Source organism: Haliaeetus albicilla, chromosome 7 (assembly GCF_947461875.1).
Source record: "Haliaeetus albicilla chromosome 7, bHalAlb1.1, whole genome shotgun sequence".
Taxonomy (NCBI): domain Eukaryota; kingdom Metazoa; phylum Chordata; class Aves; order Accipitriformes; family Accipitridae; genus Haliaeetus; species Haliaeetus albicilla.
Window position 1 is genome coordinate 38392363 of NC_091489.1, and position 26777 is coordinate 38419139.

At 43.6% G+C, this 26777-nt stretch overlaps 2 protein-coding genes and 1 long non-coding RNA gene across 11 annotated transcripts in view; all 3 read left to right on the plus strand.

Annotated features, from left to right (window-relative positions):
- RIN2 (Ras and Rab interactor 2) overlaps window positions 1–15992 on the plus strand; it is an 82616-nt gene extending 66624 nt beyond the window's left edge. For all 6 annotated transcript variants that reach the window (XM_069787793.1, XM_069787794.1, XM_069787795.1 and 3 more), the window contains 4 exons: window positions 6104–6409; window positions 8502–8633; window positions 10810–10973; window positions 14123–15992. In XM_069787793.1, coding sequence (XP_069643894.1) covers window positions 6104–6409; window positions 8502–8633; window positions 10810–10973; window positions 14123–14440 — 920 coding nt within the window. In that variant the 3' untranslated portion in view covers window positions 14441–15992. The remainder of the gene's footprint in view (window positions 1–6103; window positions 6410–8501; window positions 8634–10809; window positions 10974–14122) is intronic.
- Window positions 15993–17365: 1373 nt separating this feature from the next.
- NAA20 (N-alpha-acetyltransferase 20, NatB catalytic subunit) lies at window positions 17366–22544 on the plus strand. Of its 4 annotated transcripts, XM_069787798.1 has the most exons (7): window positions 17369–17519; window positions 17646–17670; window positions 17762–17852; window positions 19513–19648; window positions 20651–20796; window positions 22215–22302; window positions 22505–22544. In XM_069787798.1, exons 1-6 carry the CDS (start codon window positions 17467–17469, stop codon window positions 22298–22300), a joined length of 537 nt encoding a protein of 178 aa, XP_069643899.1. In that variant the 5' UTR covers window positions 17369–17466; the 3' UTR covers window positions 22301–22302; window positions 22505–22544. The 4 variants fall into 4 exon arrangements, with proteins under 4 accessions (XP_069643902.1, XP_069643901.1, XP_069643899.1 ...); XM_069787801.1 differs by lacking the exon at window positions 20651–20796 and having other exon boundaries at window positions 17366–17519; XM_069787797.1 differs by having other exon boundaries at window positions 22215–22544.
- A 2719-nt stretch (window positions 22545–25263) lies between these two features.
- LOC138686151 (uncharacterized) overlaps window positions 25264–26777 on the plus strand; it is a 5612-nt gene continuing 4098 nt past the window's right edge. The window contains exon 1 of the long non-coding RNA XR_011325509.1: window positions 25264–25678. This is a non-coding gene — a long non-coding RNA (uncharacterized lncRNA). The remainder of the gene's footprint in view (window positions 25679–26777) is intronic.

Below are 26777 nucleotides of genomic sequence, written 5' to 3' on the forward strand. Positions count from 1 at the left end.
TTAAATAATTTGGCAATAAGGTATTAACTGGTCCTGTGGGAAGGTGCCTGAACAATACTGCCTGTTACTTGTTTTGTATTTCTAATCCGTAACCCATTTTTAAATATTGAATGTTAAAAAGGCTTGGAGAGAACTTGTTGGCCCCTTACTGGCAGGACATGCCTTGTTGCAGGGACTTGGGTCTGTATGGAGGAGTTGCAGACAGGCAGAGTTGGAGGCTGTACTGAGGAGCGTAGTCCATTCCCCATGGGAGCCAGTGTGCCAGCCATTCTGAGGGAGGCTTCTCTGAGCAGCGCTTTTACCTTTGTATTCCTCCTGCTGAGAGGCAATGCTTTACTTTTGTTCTTACGAGATTTTTATCATGTTAGCTTTAGGCCTGTTTCCCGTTCATGAAGGTAACTTTTTATGAAGGTAACTTTAAACCTGGTCTCAAAGGACTGGTGATGCTCTTCTCCCATCCCTCCCATCACATGTGGATTTTGTATGTGAACTCTCTGCTTTATCATCCAAATTTTTAATGAAAATACTAAATATACTAAAGCCCAGGGCTGACCCCCATGGTACCTCTTTTCAAATATCTGTCTTGTTTAACAGTCAACCATTGATAATTGGGCTCTCAGTGCAGTATTCTATGCACCCACCTTACAGTAATTACAGCAAGACAGTATTTCCTTTGCTTATAGGAAAGTTGCATGGAATAGGGTTATGGGTCTTAAAAAGGTTAAGATACAGCCCAACCCCTGCTCCCCTCTTCTTCAGTGATCCAGTTATCCTCTTAAAGGAATTAGAGTGGTATGCCACTATTTTGTCTTGAAAAACTTCTGTTGGCTGTTTTTTAACACTGTGTTACTTTTTAGGTGCTTGTACATTTGTTTTGGTGTCCCGTCCCCGTACCCTGTTGTTCATCCTAGTATCTTTTTCATGTTGAGTTGAGCTGCTCAATGTGTCCCCCAGCACTCCTCCCTTCACTACAGGAGTAGGGGGATAGGGCAAGTAAGAAGCAGTGGTAAAAGCGCTGAGCCAGAGGCAGAGGATTTGGTTCTCCCTTTCCTGACCATCCCTTTGATTTGCTTTGTGACTTATTCCCTGCTCCTTTATTACTACTTCTTTAAGGGAAGGCACGTGTTTACCACACAGCCATAGTGTGATTTTTAATTAACCCACAGCTGATTAAAGCAAAACAAATCTAGCACAGATGGTTCTGTGATTCATTGGTGTGCTTTATGTAGGTAAGATGAGGGGAAGTTTACCCTAGAGCCTTTAGGGAGGTTTACCCTTTCTTCCCTAGTTGCTCAACTTCTGCCACTGCTGCCTCACCACCGCCCACCTCAGTCCTACCTCTGCTTTCAGGATTGTGCAGATTATCAAGGAATGTGGCTTGTGTGAGTTCTTACTTTCAAGTCTTGCTCCTTCGGAGGAGATGCCCTTGTCTGCACCATGGACATGTGCCATTGTAGACATCCACCAGGAACTGGACACTTGGCCATCCTGACATGAGCTGTCTTAAAATAGATCCGTATCAGTCATGCCAGTCTATGAACATGCAAGGTATTAGGAAAATCCAAAACAAAGCAAATGCAGTGTAGTTGGTGTCCTGCATGTACATGCCATGGTGTTCCAAAGCAATCTTCTGCTTGCAGTCTCCCAGGCAATGTTACTTGTGCAGGACTGTGCCTTTTTGTGATGGTTCCCAGGCTTGCTCAGTCTCTTACTAAGCCCTTCTTTTACTGATGAATGGTTTGGCCATTGTAGATGATAAACAGGGCTTGTGTGTAAATCCAGGGACCAGAATCTGACAGATGATCTCAGTGGAGCAACAACCGTTGGTAACAGGTAAACTGGCAGCCTGAAAAAGCTGAGAGCGCGCCTGCAATTTCAGGCAGTGAGGGTAGCAAAGAGGCTGCGTAAGGACACTGGTGATGACTAATATGTTGTCGTCTCTAGATGCAGACTCGTGTGGTTTGCAGCAAAACAAAATAGCATGTCAGCACAGGATACAGATGTGTTTCCACAAGTCACAACGAAACTAGCTGGCTGGCCTTTACAATTCATTTATCAAAGCATTTCCAGTTCCCATTTTGAGGCTGGAGGCTAATTATAAGTATCGTTTCAGGAATGCTACATGGCGCTCAGCTCCAGTGGTACTCAATTTAAAAAAAAAAAAAAAAAATCCTGAAGAGTGTCTGGTTTGGTTTCGGAGTATTAAGCATCCTGGGAGGATATTTGAAAACACTTTGCGTATGCTGAAGTAAACAGGAATTTTTGTTATCAATTTGGATCTGAGAAATATACAGAGATGTAAAGGCAAAGGATCAGTCCTCAATTCACGACTTGGATGCTAATTTGCCTGGGAGACCCTCCTATACTTTTTTGTGGCCATTAAAAGTTGAGCAGTGAAAGCTGCTGCTGGCTGGGAATTGTTTTGTGGGATCATATCCAGAAACACCTTTCTCTGAAAGGGGTCGGTAACAGCAATTCAGAAGAAAGGGTAAATAGTTGGATGGTCTGATCCCAAACATGCTTGTAGTTGTCTTGTGACACTGAATATTGATCTAAGATGCAGATCACAAGAAATGCTGTCCTTCCAAGCTTTAATAATAATATAAATATTTATGTAGGTTTTATATTAATTAGGATATGTAGGGTTATTATTATTGACTGTTAAAAAAACCCAAAACAGTCCAGTCCTTATCAGTCTTGCTATGTTTTTGGCCTTATCAAATTGCTAGAATTTGCCACTTTTTAATTTGAGGGCAGAACTCCATGGTTCTTATGTCTGTGCCAAGAATTCATAAGGAAGAAGAAAAGGTTGTGTGGTGGTTTTGAAGGTGTTTTGGTTTTGGGGGTTTTTTTTGCTTGGTGTTTATTTTGTTGGGGTTTTTGTTTTGTTTTTTAAAACAACTGTGCAAACATGCTGCATTAAAATGACAGTTTCTCTTGGTCTACCCTTACCAAGCCAAGGCAGTTAGTGTCTCTTTGAAATCACAGCTGTAAGTCCTTTATTTTGTTTGTCTCCTATTAGCTGTAATATAGTCACTGAACAGCACTGAAGGATGCTTTACTAAATATCCTGTCCTTTTTTTTTTTTTTTTTTTTACCTGATTGCATTAACAGCACAGGAACCATTAGGAACAGCCTTCAGCGATAAGTACTTGGACCCTGTGCAGAGCTTTGAGCACAGCCACATGAGTTATCTGCTCTCTTCCTCTGTGCTGCTTCAAATTGATTTAAGTTCCTGGAGAAATTGTGGAATGTGATCAAGTAAATTTCAAAGCGATTTCCAGGCACCGCTTTTGGAGCCTGTCACCAACTGCAAATATGAAAGAACGCCTCCTCACCATCTTGCACAGCCGTAAAAATCTGTGCAATTCATTTGTACGGGAAGCTGTGGGAGCGGCACTAACTTACTAAGGGTTGAGGGCGGAAGAATTGAGGCTTCCACTTCTTGCCTACAGATAATAAGCCTGGCCCCAACCAAGGACTGTGGCTCTGTGGAGGAATTTTCCCTCCCAGCAGCATCGAGTTCCTGTAGCCTCTGGGGAGAGACTGCTTCTGCAGCTCCTTCCATACTGATACTGCAGGCAGCAGCTGAACCAGCTCTAACCTGGAGCCTATAGGGGATCAGTCAAAGAAGCGTACTGAGTTTTCCAATTTCCCATCCCAGGCTAGGTGCCTCCCTCATTATCAGACCAAGGGCTCTGAGGATCTGTGCTGAATTCTTTACAATTTATTGAGTCTCCTGTGACCAAATGTGGTGGTGACCTCGCTTTACTGAGGTGAAGGATAGCTGATGCTAACTATTCATGTGCAGAACTTTCAGTGGAAGCCTGTGGGAGTTAAAATTTCATGGGGATAGAGAGTTCTCTTGCTTAATGTAATGTTTGGCAGCACTGACTGCTTTAATTTTGACATAAAAGAGACCAGGTGGTTGGAATGCAAACTGCAGAGGTGTTCTGCTTACAAGCAAAGCAGTTGGTGTTTTTGCTATTTAAAAAAATTAAACAGGCAGTAGAAATAAAGTAAGCTGGATTGTCAAAAAAAAAAAATCATCATCAGTGAAGCTAGCAAGGAACTATGTGTATCCTCTAGAAATTTAGCTAGCTAACACACCCATGGGTGAGATTTGTGCATTTTTCTTAGTGGAAAGATATTTCTACTCCATGAGCCCTGAGGATGATTTTGATGGCAGGGAGAGGCAGTTTGTCATGCGCAGAAGGGTGATGCTTCTGCTTTCGTGACTGGGTTTGGTAGTACTGTCAGTAGTGATTGTGTGGCTCTACCAAGTACAATAGATAAGGATCAGTCATTTGAAATGTTGCCACTTGTTATGTATAATTGGTGGCTCTGGTCTGGTGGGAAGCTGGATCTACCCCTCAAGCTGTGTGACAGGCCATCAAGAACATGTGTCAGACCGGTTATGCCTTTACTGGTGGCCATAGGGAAATCTAGAAAAATTAGAGGGCAAATGCTGCTCCTCACATGCATTCTTTCTCCCTTCCAGCAGCTTTTGCAGTCTCCATTTTGAGAGAAAGCCTAGATGCATTGAAGGCATCCGGGAATGAAGCAGACATGGCTTTGCCACCCCCATCAGGGTCTTGGGAGGGGGAAATAGCAAGAGAAGCTTCAGAAGCCCCAGCAGAATTGGGATAGGGGAGATGGGAGCTCCCAACAGAGTTGGATGTTCAGGAATTGCGTGCCAGACAAACACAGAATAAATGCTACATATGAAGCAAAGGCACCATAAGAGGAGTGTGTGAAGGACATGTGTGTATGGGAAAGAGAGGTATGAAGACCCAAAAGGAAAAGTGGCTGAACACAAGGATAAAATAAATGAAAGCATAAAGCAAAAGCAAGAAAACAGAAGGAGGTAATGCTTGTTTGAAGGGGCAGTGTATTTAAATCCCAAACCTTAGAAATAGTCTGCAATTTAAAAAGGGCGGGGGGGGGGAGAAAGAGACTATGGTCTAAGAAAAACACATAAGAACAGGCAAAGAACCTGGAAGGGGCATGAGGTTTAATGAAACTTTAATGAGTCACCACTAGCAGCAGGAATTTCCACTGCTAGCTTGTATAAATGTGTGATCTAGCAGTGACACAGTCTCTGCTCTCGGTCCCTGTGCTCCCCTAGTACATCTGCCCACTCTAGGCTCTGGTCCTGCCCCACTGTCAGGGTGTTGGTGCAGTGGCCAGGCTGAAGGGTCCCCAGTTTCTTTGTGCTTGTGGGAGTTCACTATGGTACAAATAATTGATGTAAGCTAATTATTAATGTAAGCTGTGTTGCCATAGGAATGCTGAGTGGGAGAGGAAATTAGCTTATAAAGTAAAGGTATGCAGAGAAAATCTTTAGCAAAGAGCTCTCTCTGTTGATGTGGTCTGTGCTTTGAAAATGGAGAATGACTGTTAAAGAAAAACTTGAGTAGAACAAGAATAAAAAAAAAACAAACAACTACTAAGTTAGTGGTTACTGTGCCACGTGCACACTATTGCCAAACAAAGAACTTCAAACTTGATGACAAAGCTGTATATAAGCTTGCATGATGAAATCCAAAGCTGGACAAACACAGCTTTGTTTTCATTTATAGTTTAAAGCCTATAATCTGTCCAACTTCATAAAGATCTTGACAAAGCTGAGCGAAGTTTTAGGAGACCTTGGTTGAGTTATAGTTTCTGATGGAAACTATGCAAAAAGGATGGGCTTTCATGCCAAAGCAGACAAAAGTTATGGTTTTGACTGTGTTTAAGTTTGGGAGTTAAAGTCTAAGCTCAAAGTAAAATAAAACTCGGAGACTTCTGGCCAAGAAAAGACTGGAGGTGCAGCTTGCTTTTTTTTTTTTTTTTTTTTTTTTTTTTTTTTGGTGACAGTCTGTAGTCTGTCTTTGTGATGTTTTTTGTATTTACCACACTGCCATAAATGAAAATGGAATACAGATTCTGCTCTGCCTTTTGTTTGCTTTTTAACAAACATCTGGAAACTCAGCTTGTATAATAAATAGGCCTTAGCAAGTAGGCTTTGCTCTACAGTGTCTCTTTTGGGAATGGTTATATTAATACTGGCTCTGCTCTAAAGGAGGAAGTCAGCTGGACTTGTGTTTTCCCATTGCAGATGTTGTCCTGGAGAAGGCCATGCATAAGTGCATTCTGAAGCCATTGAAGGGCCACATTGAAGCGATGTTGAAAGAGTTTCATACTGCGGATGGTTCTTGGAAACAGCTAAAGGAAAACCTGCAGTTGGTGCGGCAGAGGAATCCTCAGGAACTGGGCGTGTTTGTTCCAACACCAGACTTTGTGGATGTTGAAAAGATTAAAGTGAAGTTCATGACCATGCAGAAAATGTATTCACCTGAAAAGAAAGTCATGCTGCTGCTGAGAGTTTGCAAATTGATTTACACTGTTATGGAGAATAACTCAGGTATGGTGCTTCTCATGGTTCAAGTTCACTGATACTCCAAACCTGGGGTTGTCTTTTGGCAGAGGAAATCAGACCACCTGATTCTGCAGATGTATCTCCTTCTCCTGGAGCTCTTGTAGCATCTCCTTGCCCTTTTGAGAGGGATTCTTCCTCTCTGCTTCTTTCCTGATATCTCTGATGCATCTGCCAGCACATCTAACAAATTCAGTGTGAAGCAGAGTTGTGAAGCAGCTTAAAAAAAACCAGCTTTGCTTAACTGTAGGCTTTGAAGTTGGCTGTCAGAAAGGCTGTCCTGTGAACCTTGAATTTGACACTGGTTCTAAATGAGTATTTTTCTGGAAATTGTAATAGAGATAACACCCTGTATTTAGCTGTAGTAATTCAACAGCATGTATGCAATATGACAACTACAAGGGCTCTGTGTTAACGGGCGGCGGAAAGCAGCCTCTCATCCTGTATTTTTGGCTTGCTGTGCCTCTGTTCTCATTTGGACACTTTCTTTCCTATTTTTGGAACAGAAATAATATCTATTTCTACACTGTAGCAAGAATCCAAAAGTGACCTTGAAACCTAGATAATGAAGGGGAACTACAGACTAGTGAATACCTGCTGAGCAGGCAGTGGCACAATTAAAATGCTGTGCTGGATGGCATGAATTTATAGGTGCAACTCTGTTGCCTGATGTCTTATCATGCACTGCTGTGGTAGGTCACAAGCTAAGGTGAAGCAATGCTGGTAGTAGTGGGAGATTTTTTTTTTTTTTTTCCCTAAGCAAGTATAAGCTGCTGCAGGTGGCTGGCAGTTTTCTTTCTAAGTGAGCATTGAATGTGTAGCTGGGTCCAGTGGTGATCAAGAAGCCTACTTTCTTTTGAGATTTGAGATAAATGGTGAAAGCTTGTGGCCGTTAAAGACGCCCAAGCACTTTTGCAAGATCTAGGTCCAAGCTCCTGCCCAGCTTATTATTTCTGTGCAAAATTCTGCATTTTAAAATGGATGTAAGAATCTTGGCCTGAAGCACTGTAAACTCTTTTCTCTATTCTGTGTAACCACATTGACTAAGGTGTTTCCAACATGCAGAAGAAAAATATTGAGGGGCTGCTGCTGGTTAACTGTTGCACTGAGGGGCTTGGACTAAGATGTGGCAAATGCACCTTGGGTTGTCTTGTTTTGTCATGTGAACTTGTAAAACATGGCATTGAGCGAGCAGCTGTTTGAGTATCTGCTTTGTCTTGTACTCTCAGCCAGATAATAGTGTAATACCTGGAGGGTATGCCTTAGCTGGTGTGACTTCGGATATCAGCCCTTCAGTCATCTGGAGTTTCACCAAAGTTTAAGTTGGCTCTTGCTCTTGGTGGTTTTAAGTGACCATCACACCAGTTCTGCAGTGAAGACAGTTTGGCCACATAGTGTTTCCTAAACAGAAAGTTTAAATGCAATGAAAGTGATAGGAACACAGACAGACCTAGGTACAGCATAGTCTCTCTGTGTTAGCTGTGTGCTGCCATTGCTGATGATGCTTCACTGGCTAGTTTGGAATGATATGAGGCTTTGCTCACTGGTGTTTTTAACTGTGCTCTGTCAAGGAAATAAGCTCACTTCTCATGTCAAATCTAATAGGCTTTTATATTTGGGCTTCTCTGCTGGGATTCAGACTCAAATTGGCATTTGTGGCTGGATCCTTCCAGAAAGTGGACGTTGTCCCTGCATGTATAAAGAAAATGCCTATTCATCATCTCTTAGCCAGTGACAGAAGTGCAGGTGGAGGTCAGGCCAGACTGGCATGGCAGCCTTTTGTGAGTTCACCGGTTGAGCTGATGCCAAGGTGAGCCCAGTCTTTAAATTCCCTTGCATGCCTCAAGGTGTGCATCATCAGATTTGTGCTTGTTAGAAGTACAGGACGAAGCTGGTGTTGGTCTCCTGTCCAGCGAGTGTCAGATGACATTCTTTTTGCTGCACATTGGTAACAGGAGGCTCTAGAGTAATACAAGCACACTGGTTAGTGAAGGCAGCAAAATAATGCTTTCCTTTCAAACACTGAAACTGATAAAAGGCTGTGGTTTGTCTATCACTGTCTGTGTTCCCTTCAACCCAGGGAGGCTGTATGGAGCTGATGACTTCTTGCCTGTGTTGACATACGTACTAGCCCAGTGTGATATGCTGGAGCTGGATACTGAAATTGAATACATGATGGAATTGCTGGATCCATCTTTGCTGCATGGAGAAGGTAATTATTTATTTTTATTAGAATTGAGTGAAGGACTAGGGAAGAGGGATTCTTCCTCATAGCACAGTTGCTGTTAACCTTGTTTGAGTAGAAATCCTTTCAAGGGGAGTCCTAAAGTCAGTGATGTCAGTAGCATAACAAGAGAATCTCATAATTATTTCCACCTTAAAGTAAGAGAAAGCTTGTTAGCTTGCAGAGTATAGGCCTGAATGACCTGGGAATCTACTGATGTATACTACCTTATGAGGGAATATGTTGTTTTCAACCAAGAAGGGGGAGGCATTGTGACTTAGCAAACACATACACTGTACAGGTGTCATAGTGGTTATCCTTCTGTGCCTGAAAATATCCTGAGAGTATTTATAGGGCCACAGCATTCAGTTAAATTGTGAGACACATAGTGGGACTTGGGTTAGGTGCTTTGTAAAAACTTCTGGGGGAATTCTCTGCCCCTCCGGGGGAAGTGCTTTTAAGAATACTGCCGCCCTTAATGATCTTCGCTTCTTCCCAATATTTGCTTCTCACAAAGTATTCTTATGAGTCCTAGGAATATGTTTCCTAAGGCACTCTTGAATGATGGCTGAAGTCCACTGAAGGCAAGGAAATCTCCCTCCTTTCTGTTTTTATGGTGGTGTTTGTAACAGAGGTATTCTGCAAGCCCTTGGTAGACCCCAGAATCTATCAGTTTATGAGGAAGTTCAAAGGTTCTTGTGACCAAGCTCAGCTGTGAGTTTAAGTATATGTTTCCCATTCTTGCTATCTCTTGGCTTACTGAAATTGCTGTGTCCTCTTATAGGCCAGTATGCATGACAGAACCATGCCAGGATTCCTCCGAGCTGGCCCTAGTCTGTTCCCTGCTTTGTGTACAGAGCATCCTTTATTGCACTCTTCAGGAATCTTAGCACAGAAAATACTTGAGATGTGAAGCTGGAGATTATTAACATGCTTGAAAGGCAGAAACATTTACTGGACTATTAAGTCATGTTGTTTTTAATGCAGCAAAAGAAGTCCATCCATTGGCTGGGTCTCTCTTTGGCACCAGCTGAACTCTACTGTGCAGGAAAAACTGTTTAGTGCTTTGGGGTTGTGCAGTTCAAATGTAATGTATTGTCCAATTTGTTTCATGGGTCTTGCATGTGTTTCATGTATTGAACTTGTTGCAAAGCTGAAGGGCAAGAGCATGCTATCAGTAATACAGAAAATACTACTGCGAGCATAGAATGCATCCTTGAATGACTCCATGAGTAGACTGTGCTGCCTCTTAGTTGGACACTCCCTTCAAATAGTTTACTCAAAAAAAAAAAAAAAAAAAAAAAAAGTGAGAGAAATAAATGACAGCATGTCTTTTGTTTCTCCATGTTGTTGAGGACTCTTACCTCTTGTTGAGACTCCTTTTGCTTTGTGACCTGCAGCTGCTTTTGTACATCGGCAACTCTGTCGTGGCTTTAATTGTTCTCCACTCATGTAATAAAGGTGAAGTATGACGGACTGTACACATCACCTCCTGAACTAGTTGGACATTATGGGGAGTGCTAAAAAGGTGACAAACACAGTCTTCATTTTAAAACCAAAAGCAAACTCTTTGGGATACTTCCAGGGTACAAATCACACACTCAGTTGTTGTTTCACTGCCAGGAAGGGTGGTTGCTGAACACTGGTAGATAGTCTTTTACTTTGTTTAAACAACTATGTTTATTTCATCCACACTGGAAGCTCGGGAAGAAAACAAATCACTGGAAGTTGTTTAGAAGAAAACTCATGTTCCAACTTTGTAAAAAAAAAAAACAAAAAACCACACACAAAAAAACCCACAAAACAAAAAAAAACCCCAAAAACTCAGGAGTAAAGGAGTGACACCAGTCATTTAAGTAAGCAGCCATCCCCTGCACTAGTGGACCCACAGTTAGATACTGTTGCGCTGCTTGATAATACGGAGTGCATGCAACCACTGCATGTCTCTTAGCAGCTGAGAACACACCATCCAGTATTTCACAGGTCACTGAGCTGTTTATGTATAAATATTTTGGCAATACAGTACAGGGGCTTTCATATATATGTGTGTGTGTGTACATATATATATATAAAAATTGTGTTTGTACTTCTGACTGTGACCAGTTGGAACTAGTGTGGTGTTTGTGACCACTCTGAAAAGTTCTTCCCTTGCTGTCCTTCACAGGAGGCTATTACTTGACAAGCGCTTATGGGGCACTTTCACTGATCAAGAACTTCCAGGAAGAACAAGCTGCCCGACTGCTAAGTTCAGAAGCCAGAGATACTCTCCGGCAATGGCACAAGAGGAGGACAACTAACAGGACGATACCTTCAGTTGATGATTTTCAGGTAGAGCTCAGAGCTGAAGAAAAAAACAGGGGTTTGTTATTTTGTTGGAACTCCCCATCTGAGAGGTATGATTCATAACGATTCCCTTGGGGCCGCAAGGTAAGTGGAGTGAAGCAGTGCTGAGAATATGGCGGGCAAATTTGCCTCAGTTTTGAAATCTTTGCACTTTATAATAGAGTTTGATTATGATGGTCTGAAGAAAACACTAAATAATGGAGCTTTCCCACCCTCCCTTCTATTTAAGTCACGCACAGTGAGGACAAACTGAATCATATCTTAGATTCAGCTTCTTTGTATGCTTTACTGTTAAAAAGAACAAATCCAGATTTCCAGTGGTATAAATCAGCACAACTCCCCAGTAGCTAATGGTGGCATACAGTAGGTAATAGAGAGGAGAGGTGGGAGAAAAGCTTGCCTACAGTTTTAAAGTGTAAGCAAGGAGTAGAGTTCTATACTATGGATGTCTTCACGTTTGTTTGTGTGTTTTTTTTTTCCCTCCCCTCCATTTCTTGCTGCTCTTTCAGAGTAGGGCAATAACTTCAACTGAAGAATAACAAAACAGTCGGGATTACTTCATCTTTTAAAACCAGGCCTGCATGTCTTTCATATAGTATGCTGTTGATTGTCTGTTCAGATGAATCAGTTTGTGGACTGCAGCAAGGAGAATGTTGGAATCGAGAAGAAAGGATTTACTCCTTTGTGTGTTCAGTTGTTTACAGTTCATACCACAGCGCAAAGTTGCCAGAGAGGCTAATGACAACCATCAATTAGATATTATATCGTTACGAGCTTGAGAACCGAAGGTGTGGGGTCATCAGGAGATAATGAAACCTTTTAGTTGAAGCTCCTTTTACTTTATCAGTGTCCATGCAAATGTCTACAGCACAACACTGAACAGGAAGGAGTTGGGAAAAGAAGCAGTCTTCCGCAATTTGCCTCTCTTGGGAAGAGGAGAACCGATTAACAGAAATTCCACACTATGGCCAGTGCACAAAGCTAGCCCATCTTACTGGGATCCATTTTATATTCTGCTTACCTGTAGTTAGGTGTCACATTCAAGTAGCTTGAGTCTTTGTTCTTTCTAGCAAAACACTACACTTTTCATTGGAAAATTCATCATCTTGTATTTCTGCTGGATGACTAAATGACAGAAGATTCTTTCAGCAGGATCTTGTATTCTGTTTCACCTTCTCTTCCTCAGCAAATGAACTTCAGCCAAGCTAATTGTACAGCTGGATGCCATGCTGGATGTGGGAAGATGCAGGGGGGTGGGGGAAGAGCTGGCACAGAGTGTGTCCAGTGCTGCTGCTTCTGTTGTCTCTTTTGAAAGAGAGCTTCAAATCAGTAAGATCACACCACTTCCAGGCTACGCTTGGCGCAAATTCAAGCATTTTGCTGCCTGCTCAGAATGCCAGTTTTCCATCTCCTTTCTGCACGTCCTGCATTTCCGAAATGCAGCACCTTCCCCACAACCAACATGTAACACAACTTTAGCGCAACTCATCTTTCCCACATTGAACCGGGATGCGATCACTGAGTTTCTGTAATGCAGCCTCACAGCCTTATCAGCTTTTGGGCCCTGGAAGGCCTTCATCCTCCCTTCTTCAAAAGGATGGAAAAGCAAAAAATCCCATATTTTGATGATGATTAAGTACAACTTTCTGATACTGCATATATAATTTTGATATTTAGTATGCGAGTTACAGGCATTGGTACAAACTTCAGCCTCTCCTTGAAGCAATCCTGTCTGTCTAAAAGCATATGCATTTAAAAACAGGTCTTCTGTGTGTTAACTACATTAGAAATTAAAACTGTAGTGTGTTTTGCCTTATCTAGGGCTGATTTTTTTATCATTTTTTCATGCTGGGTAACAAAAATGGATTAGTTCTGTTCAGTCCCAATGGTTTAAGTGCTGTTGCGAAGCTTTAGTGTTTCAGTCTGCAAGCTATCAAAAAATACTTTATTAAAGACAAGAGTGCTCTTTGGAACTTATGTCATACAAACATTCTTCTTGGTCTTAGCTTTTAACAGCTTGTTTCTATGAAATGTAAATTTTTACCATTGTGATTTAGCATGTTTAATTTATCCAGCATACAAACATAGGTACCAGCTCAGTCAATAAACAGGTCTTTCTCGCTGTCATGTTTTTTCTACCTCCTTTAATTTTACTGCTTTTGAGTCTTTAATTGCAGTTAATTTCTTTAAAAAAAAAAAAAAAAAAGCACATGACACCAGGCTGCTTTGTTCATGTGTCCAAAACACATTTTTGGTTTTTTTTCCTAGTTGTTGCTTTTTATTTTACTTTTTAAATGCTTTTTGAAAGGTAGAACTGCATTTCCTTGTAGGGCATGTTTAGAATTTATCCATGTGGGCATGCATCAATTTCAACATAGAAAAAAGATCCAGCTTTTGCCTCAAGAGCTTATGGATTTACTCTAATGTTGCAGAGTAAATTTTCTTTCTCCATCCCTCTAAGCCTTATTTTAAAAAAACAGAAAATAGTGTCACATGAAACTTGGTTACATCAGGCTCGGATACCAAATTGCCACTGGTTAACGCAATGAAAATGTCCTATGTGTGGATGGATTACCTTTTGCATACTACAGTGTAAGAGTGCAAACAGTTTATCATGCAGTAACTTGCAGATCAACACCCTTGTGTGCTGCTGGCAGAGGCTTTTTTTTCTCTTTTTTTCCTTTTTCCTTCTGACTAACATACTGCATGAAGCTTCTGTTCTATAGTATTGACCCAGCCAGCAGTGGCAGCCTCATCTCTCAGGCGTGTTGCCTCAGATGTTTATTTTGCTTCACAGCATTTTGTTTCCTAGTACGGCCAAACATCAAGTCCCATTAAAACCACTGTTGTTTTCCATGTGGCTTTAAGGCTGTATCTATTTACTCGTAATTGCAGTGTTAGAATGTAAGCCAAGGAAAGGAGAATGTCAGCTTATGAATTTCCGTTATGCCCACCACAGGCTTGCCACGGTTTTACCACCACCATCACAATTCATGAGGTGGCCATAATGTAGAGGAATCACTGGTGTGTGTTTCACAACTAGAACATGGAGAGGCTTGGTGTTTGTTGCTGACTCCTCAGTTTTCAGAGTTTTGGTTTTTTGAGTTTCTGATGTCTGTTTTCTCATTCTACAGAACTATCTTCGTGTTGCATTCCAGGAAGTTAACAGTGGATGTACAGGAAAGACCTTACTAGTAAGACCATATATCACTACCGAAGATGTATGTCAGCTTTGCGCTGAAAAGTTTAAAGTGGACAATCCAGAAGAATATAGCCTGTTTCTTTTTGTTGATGACACCTGGCAGCAACTGACAGAGGATACCTACCCTCAGAAAATTAAGGCAGAGTTGCACAGCCGTCCGCAACCCCAGGTGTTTCACTTTGTCTACAAGCGCATTAACAGTGATCCGTATGGTGCCATTTTTCAAAACAACGATGACTCAGCTTCTTAAAACCAGCAACTCATCATTTAATTTCTGTTCCTTGTTAACTGTTGAAAACATCTTTGTTGGCTGGCTGCCTTAGGAGCTAAAACAGGTCTTAAACCATAAATGCCTAGTAAAATACACGCAGACATGCCTAGCATTGCTTACAAAAACCCATGTAAACCATGCATATGGCCAGTTATGCGGAATAGTCCACCAGCGTGTTTGAGTAAACAGCACATGAGGCTCAATTTCTTGTACCACAGACTCTTTTGAAGCATATTATACTGTGGCCCTCTGCAGGTCTTTTGCTGTAGTGTTCAAAAATCTATTTTCCTACACTCATCCTTTAGCCAAATGCCATTTTGATTTAAATATATGTACGCTAGACAAGTATTTCAGTAAACTGGCTGGTATGAGCTCAGTTTCACCAGCATGAGTTTGACAAGACTGTCCGATGCAGGGCATCAGTTAACTCATAATTACCTGGATGATTGCATCCTTTCCTAATTTTTTTAATTACAGAAAATCACCATTTTTTTTATATATATATATATATATCATAGAAATTTTATAGCAGTTGCAGGTAAACTGTCAGGGTTGGTTTTTGAAATATTTTTTTAACTATAAAGTATTCTATAATTATGCATGTGATTTTAACATTTAATATACAAGAATAAATCTCTTGCTGGTTTTAGAGTATTGCATTAAAAGTCTCTGGTTTCTCTTCTTTTCCTGTTACAGAAGAGTTCTTATGAAACTTCTGTTATCTATAAGAAGATTGTAACATTGGCACTGGTGATTTCAGTGCCTTCATCTGAACTTGATGTACTGTTATCTGGATTGTTGTTTATATGCATTGTTTTAGACAGAATGAGGGAGTTGGAAGAGGAAATTGAAAGAAAGGGATGTAGAGAAGGGGCAGAGAAAGAATGTAGAGAACCTAATATAGAATTAAAATGTGCTAAGTCTGCTGGTTCAGGCTCCTTGCAGAAAATAAACGAAGGAGGTTGGTGAGGAACTTTTATGTAAGCAGTATTGTAGATTTGCAGAGGGATTTGACAGCATCTATCCCAGATACTATTTGTGTTAGCAGAGGATTAAATATATCACTAAGGTGAAGGAGAACACTAACTATTTTTTACAGTCTTATCACCAACATCAAAACATGTCTTGGACTGAAGAATGTGTTGTAGCATTTTATGGTTCTAAGTTACTCAGTAAGTGAGATGTTAAAGTCTGTCCTACATATGCAAAGATAAAATGGTATTAAATGTGTGTGTTCCATAGATTTGTCCAAGATAGCCCATGCCGTGGGTGACGCTCTGGACCCTACTTAAGTCAATTAGGGCTATTCTTTTTAGAGGGACATGGGGTTCTCCCCAAGTCTGGTGTGAGCAGCGCAACGTAAGGCAGATGATTACAAAAATGTCATGAGCAGCATGTGTATTGTACATACAGAGATCTGTAGCATTTTTGTTGGTTTGCCCTGTATCTGAAACCCCTGGCACATGTTTGTATTTCATTTTGTAAATGGTGAGTTTTGCACATAATAATACATTGTAATATTGAGCTATGACTTGAGATGTTGTGTGCTGTGGTTTTTGGGTTGTGTTTTTTCTTTTTGTTTTAAGAAATGGTTCACACTTAAATGTTTGTGTGTCAGTAGACTCTGATACTCCTTGCTGCTTTTCATACTGTTTGGCCCACTTTAAACCCTGCAATAACAGTATTATCTAGTTAGTGTGCTTGACCTGAACAGTCAGTAGAAGAAGCAGGCAGGTATCTTGACTGCTGAGCCATTTCTTTGTGAAGTTAAGACGGACGTTCAGTGCTAAAGAAAATTCCACTATTGTCATATGATGGTGGCTCTGCTACAGGAGGGAAGGACTGGGACAGAGAGGCAAAGTATTAAGAAACTCAGAATTTCAGGCATGAAACGAAGGAAAGCAAAGCGTGCAAAAAGGGAAACGCGTGCCCAAACCACCTCAAGATGATTCCGCTGTCTATTCTTGTGCAATTGTTTCTTTTGAAAATTAGAACATTTTATTCACTGTGCTGTGCAAAACACTTCCCACTTCTCATAATGCCAGGAAACAGATGATACAAGAACTTTGGAAGGAATTTGGACTTGTAAAAATAAGCTATTCAGTCTTCTCCAATGTGAGGTGTTTGATGTTATGAAATACTGAAAAGCAAGAAAAAGCTTATAGTTGACGTAGTCTCTTTTTATTTATTAGTCCCTCTTTTTGAAATAGAGAAGTAACTGGAAAGGCTAAAGGAAATAAAGCTGGAGGTAATACATCCCTAAATCTTACTAATGAAAGAGGCTTAATAGAAAAGTTAACACTACGTTAGGGGATTATTTGTGAATTCACAGAAAGTACATACTGCAAAATCATAAAACGCCACCTGCAGCCAGCTTGAATTAAATAACTTCTGGTCATTTTGCCATGTTATTTTTCTTGTTTTTTTCATCTTAAAGGCTGCCATCCTTCCTTGCAGTCTCAGCCTTCCAGCCAAGTCTTACAGTCACGGGCTTGTTCTTTCTCTGCTGGAGTGGCAGTATCACAAAGTGGGTGAGGATTCGTTACTGGGGGCGGGGGAGGAGGCCATTTCTGTAACTCCAGAAGACTAAGAGTGCACAAAGTCGGCTGTACCCTGATTTAAAAAAAAAGTTACTGCGCGGCGCTCCTAGCTCTTGCCAAGACTGGGGAGATACAGGCGAGAGGGGTAAGGGAAGGTGACCCAAATCAAGCTGCTGAAGCAGAGAGAAAACTGTATTTTTCGTAAAATACTGTCTGGTAGAGTTTTCGTGAGCCCGGCCCCTTTTCGACGGGACGATAAGGCCAAGAGCACCCGGCTCTCAGCCGCTGCTGCCAGCGGGAGCCCCCGGGGGCCACAGGAGCTCTCCCCGCCCCCGGAGCCGGCTCCCACCGCCTCCCGCCGCTGCGGCCTTCCGCTTCCGCCTCTCGGTGGCGGAAGGGCCCCTGGGCGGCGGGAGCGCTTCCGGGCCGGCGGCGGCGGCAGCAGGAGCGGCGGCAGCAGCGATAATGACGACGCTCCGCGCCTTCACCTGCGACGACCTCTTCCGCTTCAACAACATGTGAGCGCCCGCCGCCTTTCGCGCTCCTCTCCCTGCCCCCCCCGAGCCCCGAGCTCGCTCTCGGCCCCTCGGGGCCCGGCCCGGGCCCCTGGCGACCGTCGCTCTCCCCCCCCCCCCCCCCCGCAGCAACCTGGACCCGCTGACGGAGACCGTATCCTTCCGGCGGCCGCGGAGGAGGCGCGGGGCCTGGGGCGGGCGGCGGCGGCGACAGCGACAGCTTGGTCCTTAACCCAGCGCCCCAGTACGGGATACCCTTCTACCTGCAGTACCTGGCCCACTGGCCCGAGTATTTCGTCGTCGCCGAGGCGCCCGGCGGGGAGCTGATGGGTTACAGTGAGTGCGGGGCGGCTCCGGGTGCTCCAGCCGCCTCGGCCTCCCGTGTGCGTGTGCGTGTGCGTGCGTGTGTGTGTGTCTGTAATCCTGGAATTGGGCCCCTGCGCTCGGCTCCGATCTCTCACGCGGTCAGTCGTCAGTGAGTAAAAACGCTGGGCTTGGGTTTCGCGCTGTCCTGTGAGGGAGCGTTCTGGGTCTGGACGTCAGTTGCTTATTTGCTGTGGAATATTCGTGGTCTTCAGCAGTCGTTCTGCATAGAGCTGTTGGTTTGTTTAGTCCTTCCAGGCTTTTTTTCCCCTTTTCTGGGGAGGGGGTGTGGGGCAGAATAAGGGTCTTTGCAGGGACCTGGGAAATCAAGTATTTAACATAGTAAAGCTTAAAGCTTTTGCTGTACAGAAGGTTTCTCCGTACCCAACCAGTTGCTTATTAGCAGCGACTGTGGTGTTTATAAGAGTACCATGTGGAAGCACGAACATTCATTAGTGAACTAATACTGGTTTGGCTCTGCATAGAAGGGAGAGGAACTACAAAGAAGTCCCCCAAAACAACATTCCCCTCCCCCCCCCCCCCCGGTTTTGCGGTTTTTTTTTTACTTAAACATACCGTGTTCACAGGGCCTTAGCTTTCTGTTGCACATTGGCAAAGCTTCCCAAGCTCTATTCCCCTATAGTCACCAAAAGTCTTCAGTAGTTGCTGGGATGGTTAGTTTGGGGCTTCTAGCCCTCTGTTCCTCCACTATTTTAGTCAGATCCTGAATTCCGCTCAGTTAAAGACTCATAAGAGTTGCTTAAAATTTGCATTCGGAAGTCATGCCTCAAACAATGAATTTAAAAAAAATTAATTTTTTTGCACTAGTCAAGACACTACTGTAATACTTGAGCAAAATAACATTTTTAGTGGTTGCTGAATCACAGAATGATAATGTAGACATCCCTGTTTGAGTTTTGACCACGATCATTGCAACGTGTCCTGGTTTTGGCTGGGATAGAGTTAATTTTCTTCTTAGTAGCTGGTACAGTGTGGTTTGGATTTAGTGTGAGGATAATGTTGATAACACACCAATGTTGTAGTTGTTGCTAAGTAGCGCTTATCCTAAGTTAAGGATTTTTCAGTTTCCTATGCTCTGCCAGCAAGCAGGTGTACCAGAAGCTGGGAGGGAGCGTGGCCAGGACAGCTGACCTGAACTAGCCAGAGGGATATTCCATACCACAGAAAGTCACGCTCAGTATATAAACTGGGGGGAGTTGGCCGGGAGGGGCGGATTGCTGCTCGGGCATCGGTGGTGAGCAATTGCATTGTGCATCACTTGTCTTTTCTTGGGGTTTTTAATTACTATTTTCTTATATTCATTTTCATTACAATTATTATTATATTTTTATTATTATTGTTAGTATTAATTTTATTTTACTTGAGTTATTAAATTGTTCTTATCTCAACCCACAAGTTTTACTTTTTTTTTTTCCCCCCCTGATTCTGCTTCCCATCCTTCTGGGAGGGGAGGGAGGGAGTGAGCAGCTGCGTGTTGCCTAGTTGCTGGCTGGGCTTAAACCAGGACACAATGTTTGTTTATACAGTGCTTGGTTCTTTTGTAAAGATGTGTAGCTGTGGGTGGTGCATTATTTCAAAGGTGCTACTGCGGTGATGTTCTGTATGTTCACAGTAATGGGTAAAGCAGAAGGCTCTGTGGCTAGGGAAGAATGGCATGGACACGTTACTGCTCTCTCTGTTGCACCAGAATTTCGACGGCTGGGTTTGGCCGCTAAATTGATGGAACTACTGGAAGAAATTTCAGAAAAGTGAGTACTATGCTTATCTTTATCTTTTAAAGTAATCTTTCTACAGACACCTCTCTATGGCTTCGGTGTTTGATTTGCACGAAACAGACCCAGAATTTTGCTTTAAGTAGTGTTCTGATTTGCTGAAATTCCCCATGGTTAGAGAACAAAAATTATGAATGTTGCTCAGCGATTTAAAATCTTAAGGTTTCTCTGAAAGCTAACTTGCCAGAATGAGTAGGAAGTAGCCTGAATTCCAGTAGAGATACTGTATAAAAGGTCATTTTCTTGACAGGAGAAGAGCTTCACGAAATATCAGCACTGTTTCCTGTAGGGCCTCCAAAATACTTGTTCAGTAATTGTGGGCTTTGTGCGATTCCTTCAGGCACAATCTGGGAACAAATTTTGTACGGCAGACAGTATCTTAGCTTACTTTCTGTCTTATGCTTGGTTACTTGTACCTGCAGAACATTTAATTTAGCATGAAGTGAACCCACAGAGAAATGTCCCCAACTCATGCTGGTAGGGCAACCCCACTGTAGTTGGTAAAATCGGAAAATAGTATGAAGTTCTGAAAAATTTGCTTTGTGAGGAGAAGGGCTGTCTCCTGTTAGGCAACTGAATTTTGTGACTGATTCCACCACTCTCCTCAGCCATGCACTTTGAAGGATGCAGTCCCTAAGCCAATGCAATCTAAAATGTGGATTTTTTAAAAAATATAATTTCTTATGGGTATGAGGCTTGTGGGTGTTTAGCTTGTCCTCTTCTTTCTGTTCATAATTCTGAACCCACTGGCTGGTGTAAAAGAATGGTCATGTGACAAAAATAAAATGAAATTTGTGCCTATACTGGATTTGTCCCTTAGTAAAGGAATGCACCTGTTGTAACAGTGTGAAAAGTGTTTGATTAGTGTACCTCATCATCAGACCTGCTCTTGGTCTCATTACAAGTTATCATTATTATTTAGAAATACGTTCACCTGCTATTCCTTACTGTGATTTTTTTGTTTTTATTTTTTCAAAGAAAGGGTGGATTTTTCGTCGATCTTTTTGTGAGAGTATCAAATCAGGTTGCAGTAAATATGTATAAGCAACTAGGCTACAGCGTGTACCGGACTGTATTAGAGTACTACTCTGCTAGCAGTGGAGAGCCAGATGAAGATGCTTATGGTAAGTGCTTGTTCTGCCTCAAGTTGAATGGAATGATTCTCATGTTGAGGGTTCCTGGGTTGGTTTATATGATTTTTTTTTTTTTAATATGAAACAAGTTCAGATAGTTGTTGATGAATGCGATCTTTGTATATGCCTTTAGATAGCTTTCCCTACTGAAGATTCTGTTAGTACAAAACTGAATCTTGCAGTTTACACATTTTGTAGCATTTGTGGCAAAATAAGCTATGAAACAAGAATAAATCAGTAAGTACAAAGACACTTACCCTGTAGGTAACATGAAAGTTAAAAATGTAGTTTCTTACCTAATTTTTCTTTCCAAGGAATGCTCACAACCAGTGGCTGGGCTTCTTGCCAATGTTATTTGGGGAAGGAATTGCAGTGCTTTCCTCATTTCTTCCCATATGAGGGACTTGAAACTTTCTTTTTCTCAGATGTCTAACTACAAATTTACAAGTGTCGATGGTCAACAGTGGCAAAGAATTGGGTGGCATTTTCAATTTAAAAGGGGAGGAACACAGAAATTCAAGTATGTTAATGTTAATTCTGTTAACAAAACTGAGGTAGCAGCTGCTGCTTCTTTCTAGACCTTCTTTCCTTTAAGTATCTTCCCCAAAGGGTTAAATGCCCATGCTGTATATCTTCTATTTTCTTGCACTATTCATTTGATGTGCAGGAGTACTCTGAAATACAGGAGCTACAGGCAGACAGCTACCATTGTTGCAGATGCCTTAAATCATGTATTTGTCCTTTTAGCCTGCCATTTCCTTTCTGTTCAGTTGAGTTTCATGCAGTGTTACATTCCAATTGATAACATGGCTGCTGAATAACATTAAGGACATCAAACTATTAGTGTGTCCAGAGAAGGGTGTCCAAGATGGTGAAGAGTCTCGAGGGCAAGACTTAGGAGCAGCAGCTGAGGTCACTTGGCTTGTTCAGCTTGGAGAAGAGAAGGCTGAGGGGGGACCTCGTTGCAGTCTACAGCTTCCTTAAGGGGGGCAGCAGAGGAGGAAGGTGCTGATCTCCTCTCTCTGGTGACCAGTGATAGAACATGAGGAAATGGAATGAAGCTGCATCAGGGGAAGTTCAGACTGGCCATAAGGAAAAGGTTCTTCACTGAGTGGGTGGTCGGTCCCTGGAACAGGCTCCCCAGGGAAGTGGTCACAGCACCAAGCCTGTCAGAGTACAAGGAACGTCTGGACGGTGCTCTTAGTCATATGGTTTAGTTTTAGGTAGTCCCGTGAGGAGCAGGGAGTTAGACTTGATGATCCTTATGGGTCCTTTCCAACTTGAGATACTCTATGATTGTATGAAATCTTCTCGATTAAAAATGATCTTATTGTACTAGAGAATTCACTTAATATGACATTGTGCAATGACTGCCTTATTATAATAGCTTTTGTTTTCTTTTGTCACAGATATGAGAAAAGCTCTTTCCAGAGATACAGAGAAGAAATCAATTATACCTCTGCCTCATCCTGTGAGACCAGAAGACATTGAGTAACTGTAAGCTGTGATTCTCAGGCAATTTACTAAGAGCATCAGGTTCCTTCTTCCCCCACCCTCCAAGAACATACAGATGAGAAATCTTAGGCTCAGTGTTTTTCCCCATGAAATATTAAAAAGCAATATTGAGAAGCTTACTAATCCTGCTTCTGTTGGTAATGGCTGCATACTCCTGTACTTACCACATTATTTTTCCTTTCAGATATTGGAAATTCGGAGACTATTAAAATGGAATTACCTCACGTGTGGCGTTTTCTTGGTTTTCTTTCAAACCAAAAATAACTGAAGTCAGTAACAGTAAAAATTCTTCAGATGCATTAGTTCATGACCAATGAAAATACTGTACAATACCCAAGGAGGGGGAGGCAATGTATTAATACTTGCATAGAAAATAAACCTGTTATACATAATGTAGGAATATCTTTTCCCTCTTCATGGCACAGGCATGGGACTGAACTTAGGTTCACTGTTGATTTGAAAAAGCCAGACAACCAAAGCAGTTGAGGCTTTTTCTCCACCGTGTACCAGATTCAAGACAAATTCTGTGTTCTGGGTACCCATACATAGCTTAACATGCTATGTCCGCTGAAAGAATCTGCAGTAAAGATTTCTTGTTTTCTAATACTCTTCTTGCTCAAAGTCAGTGTAGGACTTCAAAAGAACCTGCAAAAGAGAAATCTCTCCTTATCTTCACAGCATCTTCAAACAACCCTATATCTGACACTGAGATAATGCAAATTTTTTTTTAAATGGAGAAGCATGGATTAATGTAGAATTTGCAGAAATGAAATTCAGTGATCAAGGTATTAATTGACCGTACAAACTGGGATTAAGACTTAAGTAATATCAAATCTTATGTTTCTCCCTCCATGTTTTATTACGGGTTTTTATAGTCCTGCATACCCTGCCAAGAAACGTGCTAACTTAGATGAGATACAGGCTAAGCCACTATTGTGAGCAGTTTCTGTTCAAGCTGGTAGATTATTTGTGTTTTAATTAGCTACACTGTGTAATAAATACTGGGTTTGTTCCTGTTTTCCTTGTATCCAGCTTTCCCTTTTTTCCTCACTTTGTCTGGTGTCCTGTCTCTCTTGTTCTGCACTTGTTTTATCTGCTCCCCATCCTTATCCTGTTCCCCATTACTATTTTGCTCTCTTTTGTTTTTTATTCTTTTTTAAAAAGTTCCCTGTGCCTTTTCTTTCACTCCCTCATTCCTCTGTCTTGTGCCATGTCCCATTTTTGAGGCCATGGAATTGACATCAAGAGTGACAGGCTGTCAGAAGCAGGTCCTCTGGCCTGTCCCTGTTTTTACTTTCTCCATCTTTGTACCAATCTGCACATCTCTCTGTGTAACTCAGTTCCTCTCCCCTGTTCTCTGTCCTATTTTTTCTCTCTCCGTATGTCCCACTCCCTGTCCCCATCTTTATCTTTCCTTCCTTCTTCCTCTGCTTTTTCTCTGTCTGTCCTTTTGTCCTGCTCCCTGACCCTATTTCTTTTTCCATCTCGCCATCTTTTTTCCCCTGTACCTTTCTGTCTGCTCCTCAGTCCTTCTTGTCTTACTTTTCTGTTTATAACCCTCTGTCCTGCTCCCCATCCCTCTTTTCTCCGTCCCTCTCTGCCGCTCCGTGCCCCTGTCTGTCTCTCCCCCCTCCCCTTGTCTCCCTCTTTGTCTGTCTCTCTGTCCTTCTTGTGTCTTTACTGCTCTGTCCTGCTCACTGCCCCTCTTTTTCTCATTCTGTACCAGTGTCCTGCTCCCTGACCCTCTTTCCCTCTGTTGCTTTGTCCTTCTAATCTGTCCCTTCTCCCCCGCAGTTTCTCTCATGCTCCCTCCTTTTTTTTTATTCTCTGTTGCTCTGTCCTGCTCTCTGTGCCACCATGTCTCACTGTATCTCTGTCTCGCTCCCTGCCCCTGTTCTTTTTTAATCCCTCTCTGTTATGCTGCCCCATCCAGGGTTTTTTTTTTCCTTTCTCCAGCTGTTCCCTGTCCTTATTTTTCTTTCTCTGACCTGCTTCCACTCCCTCTTTCTGCCTGTTCCTCCATCCCTGCTGCTTCTTTCTCCATCTCTGTCCTGCTCCCTTCCTCCCCCCTTGCTGTGCCTCTGTCCTTTTTTCTTGTCCCTGTCTTTTCTGTCTTTCTCTTGCTGTCCTGCTCCCCGCCTCATGCTTTCTTGCTACGCCTCCACTGTCCAGCCAGCCTGCCGCTTTTCGCCTCTCTTCTGGCGTCCTGTGCCCTGCTCCTCATTTTTGGCAGCCCATCGCTCCAGGAGCCACCCGACCGTTCCCCGATGGACCGAGGAGCGCGGCTCCGGGACCGGCCGCCAGCATGTCCCGGGCGGGGGGAGCGTCGGGGGAAGCAGGCTCGCTCCCCGGGACTTGTTAGATGCGTGACCGAATAAACGCTCGCCGGCCCGTTTGCGCTCCCTTTGCACCGGGCAAGGGGCCGTGTGCTGTGGGGGTCGGGCCGTGCCCCCCCCGTTCCTGCCGGGCTCCGGCCGTGGGCAGGGAGGCTGACGGCGACGGCCCCTCCCCGTAAAGGCGGGGGGGCTGCCCGGTCCCGGGTGGCCGTGGCGGAGCCGGTGGGAGCCGAGGGAGGAGCGGAGCCGGGCGCCCTCGGACCGGGGGAGGTGGGGGGCGCCTGTGGCCCGAGGGCCGGGCCGGGCGCGGGGGGGCTTCACTGGGGGGGGGCAAAAAGCGGTGAGGTCGCGCCGCCAGGCAGACAGGAGCGCCATACTGCAGGTAACGCGACGCGCACGCGCAGTGGCTCTCGCGTGGCGGAGCTCGCTGCTGCCGCCCAGCGAGGAAATGTTAGTACTGCAGGTGGAGTGCCGCGGCAGGCGCGGTGGCGCTCTCTCACTGCTGCCGCCCGGCGACCAAAAGCCGGTACTGCGCAGAGGCGCCACCGTGGGCTGCCCGTTCCGTCCGCTGTGACGGCGCTGCGGTGCCTGCGGCCGGTGCCGCCGCCCTCGCTGCTGCCGCCTGGCGGCCGACAACGCCGTACTGCGGGCCGGCCCTCGCGGTCCCCGGGAGCAGCGTGGCGGCGCGCTCAAGCGCTTGTCGAGCATCTTGTATCACTCTGTCCCCCTTTCCCTGTTTTTCAGTCCCCCCTCTCTGCCCTGTAGCCGATCGCTGCTGTAGTGGGTTTGTGTGGCAAGCTGGGGAGGGGCTGCAGGGGTGGGTTCTGTGAGAAGACACCAGACTTTCCCCCGTGTTGGGCACAGCCGGTTCCAGCTCCAGGATGGATCTGATACTGGGTCAAAGCTGAGACAACCAGCAGCGCTGGGAGCCCCTCTGTGATATTTAAGAACGGCTAAAAACATGCTGTGCAGAAGCTGGGATAGAGAAAATGGGAGTGTGAAACAGCCCTGCAGACCCCAAGGTCAGTGAAGAAGGAGAGGGAGGAGGTGGCCCAGGAGCCAAAGCAGAGATTCCCCTGCAGCCCGTGGGAAGGCCATGGTGACACAGGCTGTCCCCCTGCAGCCCACAGAGGCGTCCACCGTGTGCTGCCGAGTGGGTGAGGGTTGGGCAGCTGGCACTACGGAGGAGGAAGAGGCAGAGAGAGGAGTGTTGGGGGTGAAGGTCTCCTGCCAGCACCGGGAGCTGTGGCGAGGTGCACGTCCTCTCCTCTGTGTCCCGGCCCATCTCTGCCACCCTTCTTCAGATGTCTGCCTGCCTCCCTGCCTCTGTCTCCCTCTCTGCCTGCCCACCTACGTGTACGGCTCCTCAAAACTTGTTATTCTTCTGCCAACTCTGCCCAGTACCCTGTTGCCTTTTAAATTTTTAATATGTCTCTCTCTAACCAGCTTCTCCCTGTTTTTCATTTTTTTCCGCACCACCTTATACCCTGCTACTTTTTAAATTAATTTCTGTGTCTTCCCCTATCTGTCTCCCTGACCCTATACGTTAATTCCTCCCTCTCTGTCCTGTACCCAGTTGCTTGGGACTGGCTGGGCATCAGTCAGTTGGTGGAGAGCAACTGTTTTTGTTTGCATTGCTTGTTTTTCTTGGGTTTTCTTTTCCTCTCTCTCTGTTTTTTTGTTTTGGTTTGGTTTGGGTTTTTTTGTCTTACAACTTTTTAAAAATGTCCTTTTAATTATCAAACAGTTTTTGTATCAACCCATGAGTTTCTCACATTTACACTCCCAATTCTCTCCAAATCCCACTGTGGGGGAGTAAGTGAGCAGCTGTATGGTACTTAGTTGCCAGCCAGGGTTAAACCACAATGCTACAGCTACTTTTATGGAGCTGCCTATTGATGTTTTTAATTACTCCTGTCTGTCGTGTACCCTGTTGCTTTTTAAATTTTCTTTCTATGGCTACTTTTATCCAGTTCACTGTCTATGTATTTTTAGGTTTTTTCATTCTCTGTCTTGCACCCCATCGTTTTTTAAATTTTCTTCCATATCTCTGTTTATCTAGTTTTTCTCTCCCCATTTCTTTAATTTTTTCCTGTCCTGTATGCCACCATTTTTTATATT

Excerpts from the sequence above, each read along its gene's own strand:
- NAA20 (XM_069787797.1), top strand. The coding sequence starts at position 17,467 with ATGACGACGCTCCGCGCCTTCACCTGCGACGACCTCTTCCGCTTCAAC. Across the intron at positions 17,520-17,645 it reads CTCTTCCGCTTCAACAACAT|CAACCTGGACCCGCTGACGG; the intron begins GTGAGCGCCCGC and ends CCCCCCCCGCAG. Across the intron at positions 17,671-17,761 it reads TGGACCCGCTGACGGAGACC|TACGGGATACCCTTCTACCT; the intron begins GTATCCTTCCGG and ends CCAGCGCCCCAG.